Source organism: Arachis ipaensis, chromosome B2, assembly GCF_059453495.1.
Source record: "Arachis ipaensis isolate K30076 ecotype BB chromosome B2, ASM5945349v1, whole genome shotgun sequence".
Classification (NCBI taxonomy): Eukaryota; Viridiplantae; Streptophyta; class Magnoliopsida; order Fabales; family Fabaceae; genus Arachis; species Arachis ipaensis.
The window spans coordinates 6,359,056-6,377,457 of record NC_142437.1 but is presented as its reverse complement, the minus strand read 5'-3'; the positions used below and the strand labels follow the sequence as shown (position 1 = coordinate 6,377,457).

Below are 18,402 nucleotides of genomic sequence, written 5' to 3'. Positions count from 1 at the left end.
TTGTTATTTACAAAGCCAACGGTTTAAAAGCGTTGCCTTCAATTTTTTTTGCAACGGTTTAAATACCATTGCCATTTTATAGTTGCCGTTGGCAACGGTTTTAACACCATCGCCCTTTGTAACTTTTGACAACGGTTTTTTGTAATTATATAATTCTTTATTGACAATAATTTTTTCATATTGCATTGAAATTAGTTCCAACTATTTTTTTAATTTATTGTCAATAAATAACCTTAACTATTTGAATCAAATTACTAAAGAAAACTAATTGAACATATACCATCAAATTTGATTTATAAAGTATTATGTAAGATCTACAATTACATTATATCATCATTGCAAAATACCATAATACTAGTCTAAGTCATAACTACTTCTAATTATATCATCATCATTTTTCAAAATACCATAATACTAATCTAAACAACCTTGAACTACATCATCTAATTTTACAAAAAATACAATAACAAAAGAGAATTGAAATAGCTAAGTAACAAGTTTATCATCATCATGTCCACAAGTACATGACTTTTACTCTCTAACATTTACTCTTCAAAATTTGTGACTTTAATTAAGTTCGTTTTCCCCTGAAACATGGTTTTCCTGTAAACAAAACAAAAAATAGTAAATCAAATATAAAACTACACATTTCTAATACTAATAATGTTTAGACTAACAATAAGTGATTTTTCTCATCAAGAGCTTATTAATTCTAAAGAATTCCTAGAAGTCAACCACTGATAATCAAAAGAAACATCTCAAGCAATTATGAAACTAACAATTCGTATCTAACAAAGTATGCAAAGAAGTATCTAATAAAGATAAAAAGATTAAGATAAAAGTGAAAAAAAAGTATAATTGGAAAAGGAGAAAAATCACAAACAACATTTTTAGTTTGCACTTTCCAATTTCTATAGATATATAAATTAAACTTGTCCGGAAGGAGTGGATCTAAAGATAGAAATATAAGTCCTTATCTTATTATTCATTTTATATGTATAAATATCATACAAATTAAAGGATCTAAAGATAGAAATATAAGTCCTTATCTTATTATTCATTTTATATGTATAAATATCATACAAATTAAAGGATATATGCAAACACTTCCTGCTTTCAATCTTCTAATTTTGTGAATTAATTTTGTCACTATTTGATTGCAATACTCTTATTTTAAAAAGACAAACTACAACAACAGCCAAAAAATGGAAGGTTTCCTTGGTAGCTATTTGTGCCATGTTTTGAAAACCAAAAGAGAAAAAGTACACTAATATAAGAAAACATCAAATTAGAAAACTAATTGTGCCATGTTTTGAAAACCAAATCTAGTTTGGCATTAAGAATACGTATGCTCCTAATTCGGTTGTACCAGTGCCAATGTCATTAGGGAAGGTTTCCTTAGTAGCTCCATAAAGTTATACATATATCCATAAAGTAAAATTTTATAGCCTTTAAAGCTAAATTCTTTAAACTTCATAATCATCTCCCTACCATTAAATCAAGCTAGTTAGTATTCAGATTTGATATTCCTTAGTTTTATTCCACCAAAGCAACTAAAAATTGTGCTAACTTCCTAACAACATGATGAAGCTTTGCAACTACTGGATATATGTTATTTATAAAAATATAATTAACTTTCAAGTTGAACTATATATTATGCATACTTATACCAATTCCAAAACCGCATTTGTTTAAGGAGAATAATAAAAGAGAGGTCCTTCTGAAAGATCTCACAACATGAGAGTGAATGGATAACTTTGACCATGCTATGCAACAACAATACCTAATACTAACCATACTTATCAGTTACCGAAACTAGTTAGCTAGATTGCAATTTCATGCAAACCTCATATATTTAAACCCTCCAATCGTTATTTTAAAAGTTTTCGTCTAACTAACAATTTCATGTCTAAATGATCAATATTAGTGATTAGTGAATGTTAACATTTTCTCATTGGAAACTTTTCAAACAAGCTATTAGAAAATCAATACAAATTTTGTAATAGTCAACCATATTAAAAAGTCAATACCATTTTTAATGAAAAAGTTACATAGCTTGGAAGTTAGGTAGAAATAAGTCAAAACCTGTTTTAAAAATCAGCAAGCTTAGTATCTTTCAACTTGCACAACTTTTACTACAAAATTTCAATTAAGCTAAATTTTGGTTTGGAGACTCCTAACTTATCTAGCAACAAGTGTGTCTTGGTTGCAACCCAATTGCTATTCAATTCTAAGAGTTACAAGCAGTGACGGATCCAAAAAATTTTGATAGTGGGGGCGAAATATATATAACATGATAATAATTTTTATAATAAAAATATTACGTTTACATAAAAAATTAGCTATCAAATTATCTACTATAAATTTGTGTATAAATACATACATCATCTAACTTATTTTTAATGTGTATTTTGTATTTCAAAATTTGTATTTTAAGATTTATTCTGTACAAGTGATTATTTTATGTATATGTAGCATAATTATTGTTATAATTATATTTTGTTATTGTAAAATATGATTAGATTTTAAAATATCTAATTATAAATTAAAATACTAAAATAGTAATTTAAATAATAACATATAATTTAAAATTTAATTTTTTATATTTCATATTTTAAAACCTTGACAATATAATTAAAATGTCTTTTTTTTTTTGTATATGTCGTTAAACAATCATTTAAAATTTAACTTTCATACAATTAGCTCTTGATAATAATGTTCATAGTTGAAAAAGTTCATTTAAGTAGTGTAGTTATTATGAAAAAAAAAACTAAAGCTAATTTTAAAAGAAGAAATACAAATGGATAGATAATATTCTTTCGAATCGATTTCTAAGAAAGAACATCAATCTTATTTAAATTTGAAACTTGATCATTATAATGGACATCTAATATGAAATTCTCAAATTGGCTATCAAGTGTCGAAAGTTGAATAAAAAATTATTGTGGGGTCAAATTTAATAATTTAGTGGGGGCAAATAAATATTATTATTATATACTACTCAATAAAATTTCAAATTGTAGTGGGGGTGCTTGCCCCCACACCCTAAGGAGTGGATCCGTCCCTGGTTACAAGCATTGGAAGTTGATGCATAACTTGCTGAAAACTGATTCTTTTCAGCTTTGACCACCAATTTTCAAAAATTCACAACTCCCAATCCTTAACTCCTAAACTTCTGAATTTTTAGAGAAATAAACCAAGTTGATTAAATTTTAAAATAAAATTAGTTTCGCTCCATAACTATGCTCGTAGGAGTCGTAGCAAGACAATCAAGTTGCTGCCCTATTCTAATTTTTCTGCAGCAGGACAGATTTAACAACTTGACTTTAAAAATTCGTCATAAATTGTATATTTAACGAAAAGACCTCAAATTTTTCAGTCCAGTTCCATATATTCCCAAGTTTAACCCAGACTTAGTTTCATGCAATTTTGATCATTACAGAATTAGTTATAGCTTTTCAAAGTTTCTAACTTCGTTTAAAAGTAATGCAGAATATCAAATTTCATAATTTAACTTAGAAAAATCATAACTAATTCTTCAATTAATACGAATCTTTCAAAATTGAATCTTAATAACTATACTTGTTGTAGTTCACTTAGCTTTTAGTCTCATGTCATTCCAATCACTATTAAGTTACTGGTTCACTTTCAAAGTTGCTGTTTAACTTCAAAACTCATATTTTTAACAAATAGTTCAACATTTCAAGATTCAATCCTTCAAATTTTCTCTAAACCCAAGTCCAATCAATCACTAACTAAGTTCACCACCATTACAATAATCAAATAACCAGCTCAATAGCAACAAATTCAATATAAACTATCAAAATTCAGAATTCACAACAATCTCTCATCAAACAATTTCATAACCCACACATAATCAATCAATATCACAGAATCCACAAATTCAATCAATTCACAGCCACAATTCAACATCCATATATAATCAATCAATTACTCACAACAATTAAACCTATTTGCAATTATTCAATAAACTCTGTGGGCATTCTTAAATTAAAACCGTTTAAATTAAGCCCTTTACCTCGATGTCGAAATTAAGAAAAACCGAACTGAAGGCAGAGTTGCAGCGTGAACACTTGCTGAACCGCAACCAACAACGCAATAGCTTTATTCCTTCAAACAGAACCAGCAGCAGCTCCGGCAGCTACCTCCAGTGGCGGTGACAGCGTCAGTTAACATAAACACACTAACAATGACCCTCACAGCAACAACAGGATAACTTAGGCAAGCAAAGAAAAATCAGAAATAGGGTAAAGCTCACCAAGACAGTGGCGAGTTGCAGCAGAAACAGAGTGGTGATCATGGTGGCAACTTCAAGGTGGAAAACCCATAATAGAAACAGGGCAAACCTTAATGGAACAGAGGTGAAGTTGGAGGAGTAGCAGCGGCGCTGGTGACTCAGAGCGACAAGGACGTGGCGCCGGATCACCCCCACTGACTGCGGCAGCAGCAGGACACGGTGGAACCTTCTTCCTTCCCCTCGTCGATATCGTCTTCTCTCTCGCGCGCCTCTGGTTCTCGCGGCGTCGTTCTCTCTCCATCTCTCCTCTCCGCGACGGTGACGGCGACGGTGACAGTGACACCCACCGTCGTTGCCTCCTTTTTTTTTCCCTCTCCTCTCCGTTTCGTTCTTCCTCCTTGGTTCCTTTATTCTATGATTTTCCGTTTTCCCCCTCTCCATTACCCTTTCTCTCTTTTTTCCTCGTTCTTCTGTGTGTGCGTGTTTAAGTTAGGGTAAGAAAATAGGAAATTTGTTATATTAGGTGAAAATTTGGTTGTAATTTGGGAATTTAGAGTTAGGATAAAATATATACCAGTGATATAATAATTTTACAAAATATTTGAGATAAAATAATAATTTAGAATTTAAATATAATATTATAAAAATTAATTTCAGAACATATATAATTTATTTATTAATTTATCAGAAATAATTATTTTTAATTTAAATTATAAAATGAACGTATTAATCATATTTTATAAAATATAGTTTAAATCCGAAAATATCAATTATTCAAATTATTGATATAATTTTTTATTATTTTTCTATTACTAAAATTTTAATTTCAATTTATATAAAATAACTAATTATAATAAAAATTGTACATAAACATTAATTAACTTAAACTTAAAGTATTTATAAAAAAAATTAATTTAATCATTCCTAATAAATTAATCTCTAAGAGCTTAAAATAAACTATAATTGATTTATAATAAAATTATTTTTTAATAAAAAATATTAAAAAAATTGATGTCATAGTTATAAAATCGTTCTTTAAAATAGTCAAAGAGAACGGTTTTATTTTGTTGCTATAACATAGTGAAAAATTGAACTTGAACAGCAACGTCATAAAAATCGTTCTATAAAACTATCTAATAGAACGGTTTTAAAGTGTTACCATTTTGGCAACGATTTTTATGCGTATCCTTTGTACAAATATTTAAACAACAATAAAAAACTGTTGCCTAAAAACAAATTATTGTAACGGTAATAAAACCGTTCTTTAAAATAATCAAAGAGAACGGTTTTATTTTGTTGCTATAAAGTAGTGTAAAATTGAACTTTAACGATAACACTTTAAAAAACCGTTGTCTAAAATCATCTAAGAGAACGGTTTTAAGGCGTTACAAATTTTGGCATTGCTAAAGCCCATATTTGTGGTAGTGCAACTTTACAAAACCATTCAATTTAAATTTCTTTTAATTGTTTGCTAAAAATAAAATAAAAATTTAATTATATTAGAAGTCAATTTTTTAATCAATATCAATAAAAATTTTATAAATTATTTTTTATCTTAAATTTAAAATTTTTAATTCTAAAAAATTCTAAATTTTATTCATAAACCTTAATTCTAAAATCTCAATCTCTAAAAATAAGAATTAAATTAATAATTTTATAATAAATATTGGCTAATATTAATTAATTAAAAATTAATTTCCTATACTTATTCTAAAAAATAAACGATGCGACAACACTTAAAAATATTTTCAAGCACCCTCATACAACTGGCTAATGCCGCTTATGCGAAGACGGAAGTTTAATTTGACTATTGGTTTGACATCATGAGGACAGAGAACCCGGCCATGTGTGATTGGGCAAACAGGATGGAGTATGAGAGGTGGACACAGCATAAGGATGGAGGGAGACGATATGGTTGCTTGACGACCAACATATCGGAGTGCGTCAACTCTGTTTTGAAGGGCACAAGAAATCTAGCGGTGACGTCGTTGGCGAAGTCGACCTATCTATGGCTAGCTGAGTTGTTTGTTGTCCAGGGGCAGATGGCAGAGGCACAGTTAGGGTCCAGACACCGGTTTTCTCAGGCACTTGTTAAGGCCATTGAGCGGAACTTGAGGGATTCAAGGTGCTTCACGGTGACCCTATTCGACAGGCATCAAGCTGAGTTTACCGTGGCAGAGACTACCCCTACAGGTAAATTCTCGTTGGGTACCTACCGGGTTTTCCTAAGGGATCGCACCTACGACTGTGGTTACTTCCAGGCACTGCACTACCCGTGTTGCCATGCCATCGCATGCTGTGCGCAGTCACGACTAGATTGGACCACTTACGTCGATGAAGTTTCCAGCATGTCTGAGGTATTCAAGGTCTACCAGATGTCCTTTGCACCGTGTATTCCAGAGGGGCTTTGGCCGCCATATGACGGTTCGACTATCATCCCTGACCCCAACATGAGACGGGCAAGAGAAGGACGCCCACGGTCCACCCACATCCGCAACAACATGGACGAAGCAGACACTAGTTTACCGAAGCGGTGTGGCCTGTGCAGGCAGCCTGGTCACACTCGTAGGGGTTGCCCACAACGAGGTTCAACCAGCGGCACATAGGTTTAGATGGTTTAGTGACTGTGTATTAGGTTACGGTCCAATTTAATAGTTATCAGTCATTTGTTGGTACTTATTATCTTGTAATTGTTACGTTTAAGTCAAGTAGTTCTTTGTGACTTTGTTATTTTGTATTAATGTACAAAAAACTAAAGCAAGTCGATGAATTAACATAAAATCAACTTCCATTATACAAAATTTCATATAGTCATCAATATGTAGTTAACATTAGCCATATGGATGATAAATGAAGATATCATCGTACAATTATCGATAATATGTAAACATAAATCCACTACGAAGTTCTAATATCACAAACGAAAAAAAAATACAACACAACAAACTAATCATTACCATAATCCTGTGCGGCGGCATCAAAAGGACCAAGCAGATGAGATCCCGTCCCACATCGAGGAGGACGCCTCACCCTAGTCAGTCGGCCCGCCTCCTGTGCAGCGTCATCAACCGGAGGGTCTAACCCAAATGCAGAGTGGGGCGTCCCCCCCATGGTGAACCAAGTATCCAATGGACTACCTGCAGGATCGTTAAGGTCCACCACGTACTGTCCCTGGTAGTCCGGTGGCTGGAACTCTGGTGCCTGGGCCTGCATCTCTGTCATATGTGAGTGGTAAGCCGGGGTATTAAACTGCACATCCGGCATCTGCGGGTGGTAATGCAGGGCATCAAAATGCACCTGGGACGGGCCAGCATCCTCTCGGATAATCGCAGCGAAGTCTGCATAAAACTGTGAACTACCCATCTGATAATCAAAATCCATCGTCGTCATCGCCACCATCTCTGGCATCCCCACCTGCATCATCCTCCTGCATCATATCATCTAGCCATCGCCACTCTCGACCTGTGTCCCGGGTACCAACACGACGGCGTCTCTCAACACGCCGATTGTCCAGCATGTCAGGTAGCTGTGATCTGCGTGGCACCTAAGATGACCCTCTATGAAAGGCCTCTGCCGGTATCTTGGTGCCCTTAAGATCCGCGAATGCTGCCCCTGAGGAAAGGAACCTATGCGCTGCGCAGTGCCACCAATCTAAGTAATCAGAGGAGGGACCAGGATCTGCCACTCGATCGATAGCAATGACTGCATCAAGTCTGTTCCCCCAGTATAAATGCCAGACCTGATAGTAATGTGGGAACCACCTACCTCCTCCCCTCCCATCCTTAGCATGCAGCCAGTCTATGTTCAAAGCCGCCTCAGGGAGATGCTGCACGCCCCCAAGCTGTGGGACAACCCTATCAACCTGGTGCCACTCGATGACTGCAAAGTATATCAAGCTAGTGACCACTCGCCATAATTGACAATGCTCCTCTGTAAGTATCTCCGAATAGACCACAGCATGTACGTCAAGGGCGGAGTAGGGCTCCCATACAATCTGAAAATTCAAAACCAATCAAACATTACCACAACAATTATATACATAGGCATGACCCTAAAGCATACAACAAATGAAACAAACACACTCATCAGACTTACATCGCGAGCGGTCAACCGATCCAACGCAAGGCGATAATTTATGACCCTCTGTTTCTTGCCATCGTTCGGAGGTAAGTAAGCAGACCACCTAAACGGAAAAAATATGTAGAACAAAGTAGTAATAACACGACATATCACATTTTTAAAATGTCAAAACATAAGGAATACCTGGATGCCAGCGGAAACGAGAAAACCTCAAACCCAGACGGCCTAAGTGACAGAAACTGCCAGAATATTCAACTCTGTAGCAAATGGAGAGGACCCGCAAGGTTGGTCACATTTCTGTTCGCAACCCGACACATGCATCGATACAACCATGCCAAAGCGGCCGACCCCCAGCTATACCTCCCCATCTCATCAAGATTCACCACAAATGGCAACCACCGTATATGTACTCGGTTCGCACTCTTTTCTCCAAATAACTGAGTGGATAACAGCATCATGATGTAGGCACATGCGTAAATGCGAACAGTGTTCTCGGTCGCATCTGCTGGTAATACCCTAAACCTCTCGTGGAACCATGTAAAGTGGACTGTCATCTGCTTCACCTTATTCGATGGTGGCAGCTCACTGAAAAGATCCTGAAACTACTCCCAAGCTGGTCAGCCACCCTCCATGAATTTCTCAAACTCACCAAGGCAACCACTCATGGCCTCCCCATCGACCGGCAACTCAAGCTGAAACGCCACATCTTGTAACGTTATTGTGCACTCTCCGAAGGGCATATGGAACATGTGCGTCTCAGGACGCCACCTCTCAATGAACGCACTGACCAAGGACTCATCCAACCAGAACCAGTGGGTGTTTAACCTGGCCAAGTGGTACAATCCAGCCCTCTCTAAATACGGGATGATCCTGTCATGCATGGGCATATTTTGTTGTCACCTCACACTATAGATACACCTAGTTGGCTGCACAAAACATGAAACATATACCCAAAACAATTACATTCTAATATCTACAACAATCACCCTATCTAATAATAACAAATCGCTTATACGATCGCAAAACAAGGAAACAAATTAAACAACGAAACAATTAAACTATTAGTCAATCATCAAATCAAAATGCATTTAAAACGATAATAAATTTTTTTTCTTACAAAATAACGCATTCGGAAATTAACTGAACAAAAATCGCAACCTCAATATAGTCTATATCCTAACATGCAAGGCCTAATTACAAACTATAACAGTTAGATTATAAATTATAATTCCTCTACCTTACATCCCATTTTTCTAATTAATAAATGCTAATGCTAAAAAAAATTAAAATATAACTGACCTCATCAGCAATGGCACCGCCAACATGGGCAACACCGTTCAGTCGGTACAAGGTCTGCTCTTCTGCCATGATACCCAGCTAGAGGTCGCACTCAGATACCTCGGACCTGCTCTCCAGATGCTCTGACCTCTCTCTAGAATTTTCTCTCTCTAACTTGCCCAACACCCACTCCAAATGAGGAATCCTTAGCTGCCTACCACGGTTTATATAGACAACCAAACTCAACGTAAACCGCTACTGCCTATAGCGGTTTACACACGCCACCCAATACACATAAACCGCTCGCTACTGCCAGTAGCGGTTTATGCCCAACCAAACCTCAACAGAAACCGCGACAGCCACTAGCAGTTTCTGTGTTGCCTTTTCTTCATGTAATCCGCGGCTGCCAGTAGCAGATTCTGTGCATCTGTAAACCTCTACTGCCAGTAATGGTTTCTATAGAAATGTTTAAAAATGTAAATATGTATCAGAGTTTAAAAAGTTGTAAATGGATAATTTTGAACTCCAAATAATTTAATTGTGAAAATTGCCCTTATTTTTACTAATGTAATGTTACGTAATTAGATATACGTATAAAATTACTTATATTACATTAAAATTAATTTTTTTTACTAAGGTAAGTCACAAAAGTGTGAATAGTATTATAATGATGTTGTTGATTCCAAAAATTTAAGCAGATATTAAAAGATATATGAATACAAATAGTATCCTCACATAAGAGCCTTATGTTTTGGTTTGTGTAAATTTTATATATCGATAATTTTTTTATTTGACCTATGTTAATTTTTTTTTAAATTAACAAATATCAAATTCTCAATCCTTAATTAACCAATAAAACTATACTATTACATATCATGATGAAATTATTTATCTAAAAAAATATATGTGAATGATTATATATTTTTGTCAAATATCATCAATAATTTAGGTTTCTATTCTTCGCCTAAATTCAAGAATCATACGTTTATCAACAAATGCATACTCTTTTTTTTTTTTTGGACAGGGACCCGAGCCAATTTATATATAATTACTCGATGGCGATGGACCAATCAAGCAATAACGTCAACATTTATATTTCTTGATGAAGAAGCCTACTTTCAAACCAAAAAATTAAAGGTGTCCCAAAATGCAAAGAAAAATCATGGTCATATATATATGGACGCATACCTCATTTAATCATATGGGGTCCCCTAATAAGAACTAGGAAGATTCCTTTGGGATAACTTGCAAAATATTTTTATTGGAGGAGTTATTTTTGGAATATCCCTAGCAAAAACTCCTCTATATAATTGTCCTCACTTTACTCTATTCATAGGCATACACACTAATATTTAAAAATAAAAAATTTAACCATGGCTACACAAGTTTTTCTCCCTTTGTGGTTCTTCTCTATGATCACATATTTCCTTTCAACAAAGGCTACTATTGATAACTACATCATCCATATGGATTTATTAGCCATGCCTAAAGCCTTCTCTAGCCACCATAATTGGTACAAAGCTACCCTTTCACTGGCAATGAAAAATGACCATAATACCCCTCTTCCCTCTAATAAGCTAATCTATTCCTACAAAAATGTCATGAATGGTTTTAGTGCAAGTTTGACACCTCAAGAGCATGAACTCATCAAAGCCTCACCAGGTTACATTTCTTCAATTCTTGATGCCCAAGTCAAACTCCACACAACACACACTCCAAAATTCCTTGGCCTTAATCCAAGTTTTGGTGCATGGCCTAATTCACAATATGGCAAAGATGTAATTATTGGTTTGGTGGACACTGGGGTTTGGCCAGAAAGTGAGAGCTTCAAAGATAATGGTGGATTCACCAATGTCCCTTCAAGATGGAAAGGTCAATGTGAGAATAGCATCCATTTCAACTCATCAAATTGCAACAAGAAACTCATTGGTGCTAAGTTCTTTAACAAAGGGTTGATTGCAAAGAACCCTAAGATCAAGAAGATATCCATGAACTCTACCCGTGACATTGAAGGCCATGGTACTCATCTATGATGCATAAATAATTTAATTATTTCACTTATACATATTGAAATACTATTATCCTAGGATACATTTTATCCAATTTTCCGTCCAACAATAATAACTGAAATAAATTTATATTTTTATCATGTAATATCTTTGTATTTTCTAATTTTAAATAATTACTGAATAATCTCTCTTTACAAAATAACTATTAAGAAAAGTATACTTTAAAAAATATTAAAATTATTATAAATGTTTAATATTATTTAAATAAACATTTTATATATATAGCCACATTCATCATTTTTACATTTGTTTATCTTAAGTACTTAAGATATTTAATACTTATATTCATTTTTGTTCATGAAACTTTTTTATTTTTATTTGTCTTATACTATAAATTTTTCTTTTAAAATTAATAAAGATTGAATTCTAAATTTTTAAGTCATAAAAATTTTTATACCATATTATAAAGTTATTTCTAAAAATTTTTAATTTGAAAAAAAAATATATCTCTAGAATAATACTAAAATATTATAGTAAGTTGCTAAATAAGTTCGGTACAAAACCCATTAAACGTAAACTTTTGTCTTGTTTGAATTTTAAATGTTTTTTTCAATTGAGTTTCGAATATTTCAGTTTGAATAATGTTATACATCTAAATTATTTTATTAATCAAGTCTAATCAAATTAGTTTAATATAACAAAAATTAATTATAATTAATATTATTTTAAATTTTATTATTTAACTTGATTCAACTTAATTCATAAAAATACTTTCTATATATCATTATTTGTAGAATCTTTGAGTCGAAGACTTTTCCATATTTCTAACACGTATTTGTGCCACGTAGGTACTCATACCGCATCGACTGCTGCCGGTAGCAGAGTTTATAATGCATCATACTTTGGGTATGCAACTGGAACAGCCACAGGAACAGCACCAATGGCACGTTTGGCTGTGTACAAGGCCTTATGGGAAGAAGGTGCTGTCTCTTCAGACATAATTGCAGCCATTGATAGTGCAATTGAAGATGGTGTTGATGTTCTTTCACTCTCATTTGGTTTTGATCGTACGCCTTTGTACACTGACCCTGTTGCAATAGCCACGTTTGCAGCCGTGGAGAAAGGCATATTTGTTACCACTTCTTCAGGGAACGATGGACCTTTCCTTGGAACACTTCACAATGGAACACCTTGGGTTATAACCGTTGCTGCTAGCACTGTGGACCGTGAGTTTCACGGAACAATAACATTAGGCAACGGTGTTGAAATTACCGGATTGTCCCTCTATCCGGGTCCTGATGTAATTAGCCACACTTCAATAGTGTACGACATGGCGTTTTGCAACGACACTAATGAGCTACACAAAGTTAAGGACAAGATTGTTGTGTGTGAGGAAAATGGATTAGTCTCTCTTGATGATCAATTTTTCAAGGTTGAAAATTCGAAAGTGTTTGGTGCTGTGTTCATAACAAATAGTAGTGACATCTTGTTCTACTTACAAAGCAGTTTCCCAACACTTTTTGTTAATCCCATGAATGGTAAGATTATTAAGGATTACATTAAGGTTGGTGGCAATGGTTCAAAAGCTAGCATGTCTTTTAAGGAAACAATTTATGGTACAAAACCAAACCCTAGTGTTGATAGTTATAGTTCTAGAGGGCCATCGTATAGTTGTCCAAATGTTCTGAAACCGGACATAGCGGCTCCCGGAACGTTGATCTTGGCGGCGTGGCCGTATGCGACTCCGGTTGCGCAATTGGGATCCAAAAACCTTCTGAGCAATTTTAATCTGTTAACTGGAACATCAATGGCATGTCCTCATGTTGCCGGCATAGCTGCCCTTCTTAAGGGTGCATACCCTCAATGGGACCATTCAGCAATAAGGTTAGCTAAAATTATTTCATATTTTTTATTTATAATTATATTTTAATTAATTACATCATAAAATTACTTATCTCAAAAATTTAAACTATTAATTATTTTAGTTAAAGATGTATGAATAACATATAAATCTTACATAGATTTTTTTTTTCCTCTTAGGTTGAGTTTCTTTCTTTCTAAGAGTAATAAAAATCAATGAAAAATTTTTGGGTCAGCCATTTTTAATATATTTGACCATTATTTAACTAACATAAATACTAAATTATTTTTATTAAATAAATTTTATTAATTTATATGTGTAAATTTTAAAAAATATGAATATAAATTGTATTATAATTTATGTATACGAATTCTGGTAAATATAGATACAAATTATATGTTTTTTATATGAAAAATTCTGTAAATTTGAGTGCAAATTAATGTTGACAAAAAATAATGTTATTTACAGATCATATAGCATTGCTCAAAATAAATATCTACATTTTTAGTTATAAAAACTTTGATATTATATTATAATAATTATCTTAAAAATTTAAATTATTAAAAAATATATATATAAAAATAATTATATATCTAATTTTATTATGTTTTGTTCGGTTGTCTGTTTTGTATTTATATTTGTGCAACATATATAGGTCGGCAATAATGACAACTTCGGATATATTGGACAACACAATGAAACACATCAAAGACCTTGGCAATGGTAAGAAAGCAACTCCTCTAGCCTTAGGAGCTGGTCATGTCAACCCAAATAAAGCACTTGACCCTGGCCTAGTTTACAATCTTGAGGTGCAAGATTATGTGAACCTTCTTTGTGCAATGAAGATGACACAAAAAGAGATCAAAGCAATCACAAGAAGATCTTCATACAATTGCCCTAAAAACCCTAAATTGGATCTTAATTACCCTTCTTTCATTGCTTTCTATAATGGAAAGAAACCTTCTTCTAATAATGAGTCAAAGACATTAGTTCATGAATTTCATAGAACAGTTACCAATGTTGGGGAGGGACATGCTATCTATGTTGCTAGTGTTACACCAATAAAAGGGTTCCACGTCAGCGTGGTCCCAGAAAAGTTGGTGTTCAAGATGAAGAATGAGAAGCAAAGTTACAAGTTGAGGATTGAAGGTCCAAAATTGATGAAGAAGCAAATTGATTTTGGGTATCTAAGTTGGACCGATTTGAAGCATGTTGTGAGAAGTCCTATTGTGGTCACAAGCCTGCCCTCCACTTAGATCATCAACATATTTAAGTTTTACCAAAGAAAGTAGTGGTTATTACTATCTATGAATCAATTGCAATTAGTATTTATATATATTACTATTATGCATAAAATTGATAAATAATAACCACTTCCCAATTCTTGTTATCTGATGACTAATTCGGTAATTAATAATTATGAATGTATTTTTGTTCAGTAGTATTGATTTTAATTGCCGTAATATCAGTTTTTCAGAAAATCTTTATTTTAAAGAGTTCAACTAGAAAATTAGCTATTTTTCAGCTAATATTAGTTAATTTTTAAATTTTTTTAAACTTAAATTTTAAAATCTAAATCTTTTATAAATCCTAAATAATAATAAAAAGTTGACTAATTAAAACTTGGTTTCTTATACTTGTGTTGTTATTATTATTAGGCCCTATTTTTAAATATATGATTTGTCTTAATCAATTTAATTTATTGCAATCCACACTTAAACTAATTTAGAAGATGAAAGCTTATTTCTAAAAATTAATCTACGTACAAGTCATTAATCAAACAAGCCCAATAAGGTTATTTACAGTTACACTCACGCACGTACATTATTTTTTGCGCTCTTGCTACACGTTTTTTTTCTTTTTTTTCGTTATTTTTTTATTATTATTGTTGTTACCATCACCACCTCCTACTCCTCTTCCTCTTCTTTCTCCTTCTTTTCTCATTAAAATTTCTTCTTCTCTTTCCTTTTCCTCCTTCTCCTCCATCATCTTCATCATCACGATCATCATCGTTGTAGTCATAGTCATTTTTTTCTTATACGTATCATCGTTATTGTTATCATTATCGTAGAATTTTTGCCATATTGATGACGTTGCCTGATTCAAAATTGATTTGAATGTGTTTTTGTTGATAATTTAGTCATTTTTGTGTGTTATTTTTAAACTGAGTTTGTATATCGCAATCATTAAGTCATTCTGGTGTATTTCTGAGTTAATTGCGGTTTGTAGCTAAATTTCAGAGTGAAAACTAAGAAATTTATGTGTTATTATTAAGAAATTTTGGTGTATTTTTATTCTGATAAGTTCTGCATAATTAAAAATTTTTCCTCTTCCTCCTCCTCCTCATCTTTTACTGTTTCTTCTTTTTTTTCATCATCACCATCATCTTTTTTTTTCTTATTCATCTTTTCCTTCTTATTTTACCTTCTCAAGTTTCTTTTTGTTTTACTCTCTTAATAATAATGAAAACAAAAAAATTAAACAAAGAAGAAGAAACACATAACGTTGCAAAATTACTTGGAAGAAGATGAACTTACACTTATTCAACTAAAAGAAAGAAAGAAATAAGGAAAAGAAGAAGAAAAAAAATACAGCATTAAAGAAAATATTTTTTGTATTTGTAGCAAAATTTCGGTGTAAAAACTAAGAAATTTATGTGTTATTGTTAAGAAATTTTGGTATATTTTTATTCTAATTTCAGAGTTAATTGAGGTTCATTCTGAAAACAAACTCAAACAAAAAATACACCTTATTTAAATCCAGAATGCACCAAAATTAAATCTAAAATGCACCAAAATTACTTAATGATACCCTCAATGCACCGAAATTAATTATGATAACCCTCTTAAAAACTTGTGTCACAATTAACAAATTTTGGCGTCAAAATTGAAAAATTTATGTGTTCATCGTTGTCGTCGTCTTCTTCTTGTTCATCTTCTTCTTCTTATTTTACTCTCTTAATAAGAATAAAAAAAATCAAACAAAACATAAGAGAAAATACATAATGCTGTAAAATTACTACTTTACTAGGAAGAGGATGAACCTACATTCATTCAACTAAAAGAAAGAAAGAAATAAGGAAAAAAAAGAAGAAAAAATTTATAGCATTAAAAAAAATATTTTTGTGTATTTGTACGAAATTTCGGTATAAAAACTAAGACATTTATATGTTATTGTTAAAAAAAATTGATGTATTTGTATTTTGATAAGTTCTGCATAATTTAAAAGTCTTCATCTTCCTTCTCCTTATCTTTTGCTGTTTCTTCTTCTTCTTTTTCATCATCATCATCTTCTTCTTCTTCTTTTTTTTATTCATCTTTTTCTTCTTGTTTTACATTCTCAAGTTTTTTCTTATTTTACTATCTTAACAAGAATAAAAAAAATCAAACAAAGAAGAAGAAGAACAAACACATATAATGCTACAAAATTACTTGAAAGAGGATGAACTTACGTTATTCATTCAATTAAACAAAAAAGAAATAAAAAAAAAAGAAAAGATTTTATGTATGTTTCATTAAGTTGCATGTCTTTTTAAACTCACATTGTATGATGCAATCAAAAAATAATAGCGATATATTTTGGTTTGTATTTCAGTATATTTTGTTTGTCTTTCGGTATATTTCGTGAGAATTGAGGTGTACTTAGTACTGTTGTCTTTTTTATACTGTAATTGGATAACAGACTATTGTTATTATTCTTTTGATATTATTTTGTACATATTTGAGTGATTTATAACTGTTTTTGTTCATTTATCAGGAATTTTGTTCATCGATTTCTTGTAACATACCATAGAATTTTGTTGTTGAGTGCTTCTGCTATCTAGGAGTGGCAATGCGGCGGGTAGGAACGGATTTTTACTCTATCCGACCCTGCCCCGCCCTATAATAACTCGCATAGAATTCATCCCACTTCTACCCACAGGTAGTAAAAAGTTGAACCGTAACCTGCCCCGCAGGTACCCGCCCCGCCCGTCTCCTATCCTTCCCTATAATTATTAAAATCTAACAAATAAAATTAAAAATTTTAAAATTTATATAACCATCATCAAATACATAACATAAATTAAGGTAAAAATTTAAATATGATACAATATTATTAATTATTTTACATATATTACATATATTATATATTAAAATGAGTTATATTATATATATCAGGGCCGAGGCGGGTAGGAGCGGGTATTACCTAAACCCGACCCTAGCCCACCCTGCAGAAAACCCGCCCTGCACCGGAGCAAGTAATTACCCGCCCCAAGCGGGTAGGGGTGGAGTGGGTATTCGTGAGTTCGGGTAGTGTTGCCACCCCTACTGGTATCATTTTATGCATGTCTTTTTTAACTCACATTGTTTTGCTCTCTTAACAAGAATAAAAATAAAAAAATTAAACAAAGAAGAAGAAGAAACACATAATGCTGAAAAATTACTTGGAAGAGGATGAACCTACATTCATTCAACTAAAAGAAAGAAAGAAATAAGAAAAAAAAAAGGAAAAAATGCATTAAAAAATATTTTTGTGCATTTAATTTGTAGCAAAATTTCGGTGTAAAAACTAAAAAATTTATGTGTTATTGTTAAAAAATTTCGGTGTATTTTTATTCTGATAAGTTTTGCATAATTCAAAACTCTTCCTCTTTCTCCTTCTCATCTTCTACTGTTGCTTCTTCTTCTTTTTCTTCATCTTCTTATTTTATTTTCTCATAATTCTTTTTGGAAAAAAAATTCAAACAAAGAAGAAAAAAATACATAATGTTGCAAAACCAATAGAAAGAGGATGAGTAAAAAAATGCAGCAACAACAGCAGCAATAAAAAAACGACGAAGAGGATAAAACACGTGAAGAAGAAGAAGGAACGCGAAGAAAAAAGGAGGAGAAACGCAAAGAAGAAGGGGAAGAAGGAAGAGGAGGAGGAACATGGGA

General features: G+C 32.6%; 2 protein-coding genes across 2 annotated transcripts in view; both read left to right on the top strand.

Moving 5' to 3' along the window:
* LOC107624276 (subtilisin-like protease SBT3) overlaps positions 1–14,924 on the top strand; it is a 65,022-nt gene extending 50,098 nt beyond the window's left edge. Inside the window, exons 2-4 of the mRNA XM_088505251.1 lie at positions 10,887–11,635; positions 12,474–13,509; positions 14,142–14,924. Coding sequence (XP_088361377.1) covers positions 10,990–11,635; positions 12,474–13,509; positions 14,142–14,742 — 2,283 coding nt within the window. The 5' untranslated portion in view covers positions 10,887–10,989 and the 3' untranslated portion in view covers positions 14,743–14,924. The remainder of the gene's footprint in view (positions 1–10,886; positions 11,636–12,473; positions 13,510–14,141) is intronic.
* On the top strand, positions 6,082–6,864 carry LOC148572911 (uncharacterized). Its single transcript, XM_088505575.1, has one exon. It carries the CDS (start codon positions 6,082–6,084, stop codon positions 6,862–6,864), a length of 783 nt encoding a protein of 260 aa, XP_088361701.1.
* Positions 14,925–18,402: the final 3,478 nt, after the last annotated feature.